The sequence below is a fragment of the Pipistrellus hanaki genome (assembly GCF_964339955.1).
Source record: "Pipistrellus hanaki genome assembly, chromosome: 6".
NCBI classification, from domain to species: domain Eukaryota; kingdom Metazoa; phylum Chordata; class Mammalia; order Chiroptera; family Vespertilionidae; genus Pipistrellus; species Pipistrellus hanaki.
The window spans coordinates 33729429-33740119 of NC_140508.1; the positions used below are offsets into that span (position 1 = coordinate 33729429).

The 10691-nt window shown below is 39.8% G+C and overlaps 1 protein-coding gene across 1 annotated transcript; it reads right to left on the reverse strand.

Moving 5' to 3' along the window:
- Positions 1 to 2989: 2989 nt before the first annotated feature.
- On the reverse strand, positions 2990 to 7578 carry LOC311624816 (beta-defensin 116-like; the record flags this gene model as incomplete). Its single annotated transcript, XM_084888419.1, has 2 exons — positions 2990 to 3213; positions 7512 to 7578. The coding sequence occupies 2 exons, from the start codon at positions 7576 to 7578 to the stop codon at positions 2990 to 2992; spliced, it is 291 nt and encodes a 96-aa protein (XP_084744545.1).
- Between the last annotated feature and the right edge of the window lie 3113 nt (positions 7579 to 10691).

Below are 10691 nucleotides of genomic sequence, written 5' to 3' on the forward strand. Positions count from 1 at the left end.
TTTCAGGAAGGAAGGGGGAGATTGCCTATCAGCCAGGGGCTGGGAATCACTTCACCCCCATTGTTGAACACATCAAAATTACATGCTTTCTTTTACAACTTAATTTACCTTAAAAAATCCATATGAGAGGCAATCAATCGATGTGCCTCTCTCACATTGATGTTTCTCTCTCTCTCGGTCTCCTCCCTTCCCTCCCATTCTCTCTAAAAATCAATGGAAAGATATACTCAGGTGAGGATTAACAAAAACAACAACAACACCTATAAGATTTGTGTTGATAAGCAGTGGGAAAAGTGAAACTAGAAAAGGAAACATGAGAGAAACTAATGTTGATGAGAATGAAGGAGATCTTATAAAACAGCAAACTTCAAAGACACTGTTCAATGGGAGTACTAATAACAAAATAAAGATAGACAGATATACATTTGAAAAGATAGGAAATAACATTTCTTTCTTTCTTTTTTTTTTTTGGGGGGGGGGTTGAGGGGGAATGTGACACTGAAGATACCTAAAGGAGTAATAATGTACATTCAAGGGAATAAAACATTAAAGGTTTCTTAATTAGTTGAGAATTTTCACTTTCAGAACAGTGAATCCTCCACTTAGGATTGTGCAAAGGCTTATTTCATCATTAAATTAAGGTGAGTTTAAAAGTTGGAACTAAAACACACTTTAATGGTTTCGACATGGTGACTTGAAATGAATTGGGGGGGATCAAGAATGACTTGCTCCCAAGTTTCTGAATTGAGCAACAGAATGAATTGTAGATATCAATTACTGAAAAGGGAAGACAAAAGAAAAGCCAGGCAAACATTTAAAATCCAGTTTAGGACATTCTGAGCATGAATTAGATAAGAAATATAGGAGAACATAATAAATATATAATTTACTATATGAGTTTGGACCCAGTCTGAGGTTGAATACAGAACTTACCCAAGATCAGACAGCTTCTGAGCAGTGGTGGGGAGCAAGAGACAAACCCTTCTGTCTCCATATTTGTGTTTCTTTCTCTAAGACGTGTAGAAACTAGAGAAGTAGGAAGCTGCTTTAAATAGAGAATTCCACAACTATCATCTCTCTAAAAATACTGCTTAGAGTAGAAGGTCTAGAAATATTATCTATTTCAACTATAATGCTGAACACAGAACTGACACTTTCTTCCAAATATTTAAATGTGTCTAATCATGCTACTTATGCCAGAAGTTTTCTGTGACTCTTCTTGAAACTTGGCTTCTGCCAAGTCCCTATCTGCTGCGTGACAAACACATCTGAGTGACAGTGAATCTCAAAAATATAAGCATCTTTAAATTTTCCCATCAGATTTCTAAGTTTCATGAAAATTCAAATCGAGCTGTATAAGTCTGCTGTTTAGTTCATAGCCTTTGATCACTGGTTTGGTCTAGAATTGTCTAATAATGAAAAATGCAGGTAGAATGTGGTGAAAAGGAGATGCTGGAGGCTAATTGCAGCAAGTCACAAATGCAAGAAGTTCATCAAAAGGTTAATGAACCTTGGGGCTTCAGCAGGGCTGAAAATATGCATATTATTACCTGCTGCTGAACAGCTATGGGCAGTTTCTTCAACCTGATAATACTTTATTGTTTACCAAACCTTACGTTTGATATGTATATCTGCTTTGCTGTAGGGGAAAATGTGTGAATAAAAAGCCTTGGGCCCAGAGACTTGGAGAACTTAATTACTAGAACTGAGCTTCCACTGGCTCCCCCCAAATTCATATTTTTTTCTCTAGCCTCTTTATTAATTTATGTTGCAGCCCCCTTCTCCAGATTCCTGAACCCTAGTAGATGTGAATAAGACCCTGGCAAGGAGACAGAGAGAAAATAGGAAAGATGACAAATGTGGTGTAGATGGCAGAAGAGGAAACCCCAAAAGGAACTAATTATGAACACCCAAAGACCAAAAGCTAAGGCAAACAAGTATTTCAAGGAAGGATGGAGAGCAATGTAGGGGAAATAGTAGCTAGAGGAAAGTAAATGGGAAAGCCTAAAGACTGCTCACGGTTTTCAACATTCGTGTGCAAAGCCAAGGCCATTTCAGCGATATGATAAGCACAAAATGGAGACTTCTCTAAGTGGAGGTGAAATTAGGAACATAAAACTTGGAGAGCTTACTTGGAAACACTAGTTCTATTAGTTTAGATCCAAAGAAGGGGAGAGATAGACATTAACCATGGAAGAGAAGTATACGTAACACCATGAAAATTTCATAGCGTGTTAGTTGTGACTACGTTTGGAAAAACAATATTCTTCAATTCTCAAGAATGAAAAGGACCTTAAAGGTTAGCAAGTACAATGTCCAGCTTCTGTTCTATATCCCTAACACTGTGATCACCCTCATCTCTGTTTCACATCCAGAAATGGTCTCAAAACTGTTTATTCCACAAGCCTGTTCCACTTTCCAACAAAGCTCTACCACCTAGAAAATGTTGCCCTCATCTGTCCATCAGATTTCTACACTCTGTTTTATCCATCCATCTGTCGGGTCCTGGTTCTTCCTGAGGACATCACATCACACCAAACTGACCAGGAAGGCTCTCGGGTGTCAAAGGCAACCTTATTGTCTCTGTCCTTATCCTACACTGTTTACTCAGTGATTTCCTCTATACATTACTGGACATCCAGACTCAACCCAGATATCACCTTCTCTCTGCGGCCTCCAGAACAAATCACAAGTTGAACAGAAACATGATCTTTTCCCTTCCTTGGCTCCCTCAACATCTACTGAGCTATAATTCTTGCATCCTGTTTGCCTTTTTTTCTTTTGGCCAGTGCCCTTTCCTTTTCTCCTTTGCTCTCCAATTCTCAGCCTAACCTTCCCCTGTCCAATGATGATCCAATGATGGCTACTCACAGATGAAAGACACACACACATGAGAAAGAATACATTTTTATGGGAGAATATTCCAGAATTGGAGAGGAATTGCTCCAGGAGGGAGTAAGGTTGGTGATATTCAAATTTCAGAGCAGCGTTAAGTGTTTGTAACTGACAGCTTGGCGTTGGAGTTGGAGTTCTCCTTCACATTGTTAGAACTGGTTGTTTCCTCAAGAAATTTCAGGCAGCACTTTTGATCATTGGGGCAGGTTAAGTATTGAATTTCGTGTTTTCTGCAGGTGTTTCTGCACATGCCATGGTAAAGTTGGCATGGAATCCAAGGCTCGTTGCTCTTGCCAAAGAAGGATCTGAACAGGCCACCTGGGAAAAACATAGCCATGTTTAGTTTCTCCCTAGCAATGAAAACAGGAGTGCGGGAGCATGATTTAACAGAATAAACCCTGAGCATATTAAGAGCCCAGGATCTGGATACAAAACCACCTCAATTCAAATCTGCGCTCTGTCATTATAGCTCTTCATCCTTAAGCAAGTTACTTAAGTACTTGAGCCCACCATTGCATCACCTTTACCATGGACATAATAATTAAACCAACTTCTTAACATTTTTGTGATGATAAAATTAGCATATGTGCTCAGAAAAATAACAAAAAATAAATATTAGGCAGTGTTGTTGACATGAGAGTCTTTTCCTTGGGTTCCAGAACTTTAAGGACTGCCACTGTGAGTACCAATAGGACTTGTCCCAAGTGCCCATACAGATGTGTGCTCCTCACACACAACTTTCATCAGAGACTGCCAGGATCTGCTCTGAGGCTGGGCCCATGTATTTGAGCCCATGCATTTCCTTTGTCCTTTGAAATACTTGAGCAAACAAGTACCATAAGTGCTCACTGTACAAATCACTACACACATTTTTCTACATATGGCTAAAGCCCATTTGTGAGTATTAATAGCTATGTATAAGTCAACCAGATATGTCCATGTATATATGAGATCATCATATATACATTTATCGTCAGCATGCTGTAAATATTAGTCATCAATTAGTTACTCATTGGAACTTTCAAAGACAAAGGGAGCATTAGAAAGGAAATAATACTGCCGCTGCCCGAGCTCGTTTGGCTCAGTGGATAGGAGTCTTCAAACTACGGCCCGGGGGCCCCATGCGGCCCGCAGAGGAGTCTGATCCGGCCCGCCAGGTTTTTTGGGCAGTGAGCGCAGCCGAGGTGTTACAGTAGGAATTAGTAGTTCATATAGTCCGGCCCTCCAGTCTCTGAGGGACCGTGATCTGGCCCCCACTTTAAAAAGTTTGAGGACCCCTGGGATAGAGTGTCCGCTGGCAGACTGAAGGGTCCTGGGTTTGATTCTGGTCAAGGGTACATGCCCGGGTTGTGGACTCGACCCCTGTAGAATCCCTCCCTTCCTCTCTGAAATCAATAAAACTATGGTTAAAAAATTTTTTAAGGTATAATACTAACAATCACTATCTTATCAGGCATTTTACATGTAATATTTCACCAAATCCTTGCAAAAGCCTGCTGTTATCTCCACTCATTAGACGAACACACTGAGACTCACAGAGAGACCTTATTCTGCCCGTATTCTCATAGCTCGTGCTTGACCAAGCTAGGGTCCTATTTCTGGTCTACATGATATTAAACCCATGCTCTTTCCTCTCTGTCACATTTCCTCTCTATGTGATAGAGTTTCTGGGAGAGAGTGGCATATTATTGTGTGATGTCTGTAGACACTGGGCCTTCTGCAGTTTTCAATAGTCCGAAATTCTTAGTTTAGCATTTAGTAACTTTTCAACCATCCACATCCCCTTATTCCACACCCATTTATCAGCACTCACTCTGTGCCAGGTCCTGCACTCAGTGCTAAGCATGCAGAGGTAAAAACTGGACAAAGCAAGTTTGATGTTATTTCCTTCATGGAAAAACAAACACCACTCTGTTAGTTTGTTGACAAAACAGAGTAAAATTTTCCAAGTTTAAGGAAAGTCAGAGAACTGGATGGGAAAGAAAGAAGAAAAGCGCTGTTTCATTAGCAGACATCCTATAGCATTTGGGAACTGGTGTAAATGTGAACTGCCCCAGAAATGGGCACCCGGAGCCAGAGGAGGCATTCAGCTGCTGCTACATCAGCCGGCCTTCTCCAGCATCGTGGTACCACTGCATCCCCTACATTAATTCTCCCCTTCATTGTGGCAAGAATTAATGAGAACTGCCACATATGCACCAGTCTCCTTGTAGGAAAGGGAGATCTGCCTTCCCGTTGTGACCGCCATGCTCACAGAACTTTATTTTTCTCCTCAACACAACGAATGGAAGCCAAAGCACCGGGATTTCCTCTTCGCAGTCCCCAGGAGATGGATAAGAACATAGATAACAAGAAGAAGGATCTGGCAGGCTGCCTTTTCCCCACTCTTTCCACATGGGAAGCAGATCAAGACAATCCCAGGAGGATTCTACTGAAGGTGGCTAAACAAACAAACAAACAAACAAACCCTATATTGTCTTATGTCATAACAAACTGTAATACCCACATTAAGTTCATGATCCCTCTATCTTCAAAATGAAGCCAGAGGAGACCTGCTCTCAAGTCCCCGTATTGCCTCTGATCCCCTGGACCTCTGGACCTTGCCTCCGAGTGGGAGAAAGGGGAATGGGAGTGTTTGCACCCGATCAAAAGAAACCTCAGTTGAGTTTGTGAAGGAGGAGGTTACCAAGGTGTGTCATGCTTTGTAATAACCTAGGGGATTTTTAAGTATCCTCACATCAAGTCTCCAGAGACTGATTCGAGAGGTCTGGGGAGAGGCCAGAGCAAGGGTGCTGTCCAAGAGTTTATGAGAAAACACTCATGGGCTTCTGCTAAACGTGAGAGCCACAAGCCACTAACCTTCTAACATTCACCCACAGACACTCATTTTTTCTCACATGGAACTTGTTTTAAGAGCAAATGAAAACATAATGAATTTGAAACCAAAGCTTATGCTCCAGACTCTATCAGCTCCATCCAGAGACCAAAATCAATGTGATATATGATTTCTGTGCCATCTGTGCAGCCCACAAATGATCCTTTCCCATCCTACTTCTAAGGTTCTTCCTACCTATATGTACTTATTAGGGATAAGTCATTTTTAAATTCATTCATTCAACAAATATTTACTAAAACCTACTATGAGGAAAACACTCAGTTCAATGCCAGGAATACATAAATGTAAAAGGCATGAGTCTCGGTTTTCAAAGAGTTTAATTTCATTTGTATATGTTTGGGTGATAAAAGGAAAAGATGACTTTGATTGTCCCAGGAAAGGTTGCCCAGAACAGTTCCTGCCCATAAATTTCGCCAGGTGAAAATATTAAGTAGTTATTAAGGAAGCAACACTATGTACAATTTTTGAAACATAGAGTGTCATCTTCCTTGTTGTTTTTTGCAAACCCACCTGTGGTTTTTATTACTATTCTAGCATGGGAACTGAGCTTTCCTGGACAAGAGAAGGATTTTCTATCAAGTAAAGAAGATAAAACAGGATGAGAAATAAGGAGTAGGAGAATGTGAATAGAAAGATGGGAAAGGAGAGTGAGGAGAAAGGGAAGAAGGAGACAGCACTAGACAGTAACTCTGAACTCAATTCCAGAAAGGAGAAACTTAGTTTTCTATAAGGCTGGTTGGAGACTACTCCCATGTCTCTCTGTAGATGCCAAAGTTTGACAGAGACATTGAGGATACTCCAGACTTCTGATTTCATTTATCCACTCTACTTATATCTATTGTTCTTCAGTGTCCCTGAAAATTACACTAAAGGAAGTTTTTAAAAGAATTAAAAAATATTACTGGATACTTTTCATCCAGCATTCATTCTCCCCATTTCAACAGCCACAGCTCTGCTGTGATAAATTTGGCTCTTACTCAAACTTAATAACCCCCAAACCTAGGCCAAGCCAACCGCTTCCCAGATAACACCCACATAAGGTCCTGCTGGAATAAGACACCTACTTTGAACCAAACATCTTACTCCAACTCCCAGCCCTATCTCTCCTGATAACCACCCAAGGCTCAATTATAAAACTTAATACACACATAAAGCCAGCCAAACCACTCAATCCTAATCACAACATCAAGCCAAAACCCAGACTTCACTCTACCATAACTCCCAGGTCTACCCAACTCCTCCCTCAGCTCCATTCAATGAAAAATACTATTCTTCTCCAGATTACATTAAAGCATTAGGTGAGTCCAGTTTTATAAATAGATTTGTTCCCCCATCTCTTCTTATTTTCCCAATTTTACTCTAAGATTCTATACCACCCCCACCACAACTCACTCTCCAAATTCCAAACTACTGTTGAATTCTCCTACAGCTCTCTCACGCCTGATACACGAGTCCAGCTTCCATCCCAATAATAGCACTTCTGAAAATGCTTCATGCTTCAACACTCCACAGCACTCCACTAACCTCTTAAGTTTGTCTTGGCAGAGCAGAAACGAGGGAGATGTTAACATGAAATGGAGCTTGGAGTAAACATCCCACAACCTACCTGAGATGAGAAAAGGCTTTAGGCAGTGCCTACTGTATGTAGTTATCTCAGAGGTCACCAAGATACCAATAGCACATGTAAGACCCCAGAACTTTTGAGAGAGGCCTGAATTACCTGAAGTCTTATGAACCAGGATCAGAAGGATGGAAATGGTCATTAAATAGGGCTTCATGACTGACATGTCCTGAGAGAATGGAGGGCTGGGTAGCAGGGGACCGAATGAAGATCATTGCAGCAGAGCAGTGTCCTGCTTTAATGCATTTTGGAAAAGGGCCAGGGTTGTGTGCAGTGAACTAAAAGGGATGAGACATCCCTGGGCTCAGCCAGGCAGAGGGATAATATGTATCCCATATCTCAGCTGGCACTCAAAGTGTGGGAGAAGTGCCAGCAGCACCCTGTCTAGGTGGGCCTTCTTCCCAGGAAGAAGCAGACTAGAGCCAGTTGGATGAATAGATCAACTGATCCATCCATCAATCAAACCAACAATGAGAAGACTAATTCATAATTTAAGAAATCAGAAATCTTTAAAAACAGATCGGTCTTTATCCTCCTGACAGTAATCCTGTACTAAACATCAGGAACTAACAAAAAAAGGGAAAAAAGAGAAAAAGACGATGATGAAAGAAAAGATGGGAAGGAAAAAAATTAAAGAGGAAGGTATAACTGGAGGAAGAGAGGGAAAGACATGGAGGCAAAAATAATGGCAATTCGTATTTACCATGACTCTACCATGTGTCTGTTTCTGTACTAAATGCTATGGGGTAGATATGAACACTTACTACAACACTGTGAAGTTGGGTGGTATTTCCTACTTCACAGATAAGGATGAGAGAGTTTGAAGAGATGTTCATAACATTCTTATGTCACACATCTAATAAGGGATAGGGCCAAGAATTCAGTATTCATCCCTTAAGAAATGGGAATAACATGATTTTGTAGAGGACACCACAATGACTTTTTCTTTAGTGAATTAATGTGGAAGATGGGTGGCTGGTGTCCAGTCCTTCGAATGAAAGTGAGTGAGTAAAAAGACTCTTTGGAAAATCTAGGCTATGATTTCCACATCTCATCATAGCAAGGCAAATGGAACTAGACTCATCATCTCACTCAAACATATGGACTGAAAAGTATATTTCTAACTAATATTTAAATGTACATCATTATTCTTTCTATGTTATGTTATGTTATGTTATTTTTTAAGACAGAAAAACCATTTAAAATATGTGATATGGATATATATATAAAGTAAAAGTTAATGTTAAAAATTAGCTCTCTTATTGTGCTTTATGTTTTTCTTTCTCAGGTAAAGTGATGATAGAAGACAGCCAGTTCATTGCTCTCATAATTTCCAATCATACGAGCACATGGACAAAACCAACAGGTATGGATCCTTCAGCCTACATGTGATAGAGTTTCCAAGAAAATGAAAAGGAAGTGATTCAGATTCATCCCAGTAAGTGAATTTGTTCCTTTAACCCCATTAAATCTTTTATTCTGGCACTTTTCAGTCCAACTCTGAAGGTTATTAGGTATCCAAAAGGATCAAGTGGAGTCAGGTTGGAGACTGTGAAGTCTAAGACAGAGGTACCAGCATGGCCTGTTTTGGGTAGGAGCTCACTTCTAGCTTGTTGACGGTGGGAAGTGAGAAAGGAGGTTGATTTGAAAATTATTAGCATGATTGGATGAAAAAATTGTTCTTCCCCCAGAGTTATATAGTAAATTGTTGAATATTATAGAGTTTATATAGAAACTAGAAGCGAACATATTTAAAATATCTGATCCCTATATTGATTTATATATTAACCTATACTACTATACTTATTGTTAAATATTTGCAGAATCACACCTTGGTACAGATCTTGCTAATACTTGCGGTACAATGAAAAGAGGAGACATATGTATTCATATACAAATACATTTATGTATGTAAAATGTGTGTGCTTGAGGAACAGTACTCATGAGGCAAGACTCTATCTTTCCTCTCCATTCTCAAGTTTGACTTAGCTAATCATGAATCTTTACTATTTCAATCAAATCTTAAGAAAAATGTGTTGGGTTTACCTGGGAAAACTAACTTGGAATTTGCATTAGGAATGTATTAAAATCATAGATTTATTTGGGAGAGATGGATGGTTTACGTCATCTTATCCTGGAGCATGAATATCTCATCGTCTCTGTCCTTTGTCAGTATGTTCAAGTTTTCCCTGTAGAAGTCATATATGTTGGATCAAAATATGTAGATCTTGCTGCTAATGAAAATTATATCTTATTTTACATTGTATTTTCCACTTAATCATTGGTAACATAGAGAAATGCTATGATTCTTTAAATTGATCTTATATCCAGAAAACCTTTGGGACTTTCTTTTGAATTTTATTGGTTTGTCCTTTTATAAAAAAATTATTTTTATTGTTGAGAGTATTACAGATGTCCCCAATTTTTCCTCCTTTGCCCCCTCCACACGGCTCCCACCCCATGCCAGGCCTTCACCTCACTATTGTCTGTGTCCATGGGCTATGCATCTATGCACATAAATTCTTTGGTTAATCTCTTCCCGCTCTGCCCTCTCCCTTCCCTCTGAGATCTGTCAGTCTGTTCCACGCTTCCATGTCTATGGACTTATTCTTTAGTGAGTTTATTTTGGATTCCACATATCGATAAGATTACATAATTGTTGCCTTTCTCTGACTGGCTTATTTTGCTTAGCATAAAAATCTCCAAGTCCCTCCATGCTGTCTCAAAAGGTAAGAGATCCTTCTTTTTACAACTGCATAGTATTCCATGCTATAACTGTACCACAGCTTCTTTATCCACTCATCTGCTGATGGGCACTTGGGCTGTTTCCAGACCTTAGCTATTGTAAATAATGTTTCTATGAACATAGGGGTGCATATATTCTTTCTGACTAATGTTTTGGGTTTCTTAGGATATATTCCCAGAAGTGGGATCACTGGGTCAAAAGGCAGTTCCATTTTCAGGAAACTCCATACTGTTCTCCACAGTGGCTGCACAGTCTGCATTCCCACCAGCAGTGCTGGGGTTTTCTTTTCTCCACATCCTCGCCAGCACTTGTTGTTTGAAGATTTATTGATAGCCACTCTGGCAGGTGTGAGGTATTAGTTTGTACTTTGGTTGATTCTTCATGTAAGTGACTGCATTATCTGTAAGCAATGACATTGTATCTCCACCTTTTCAGTCTTTGCGCTTAATTCTTATTTTTCCTAATAGCATGGGCCAGGCCCTCCATTGTTACAATCAACATTTGAATCCTTGTTTTCCTTGTAATTTTAAAGG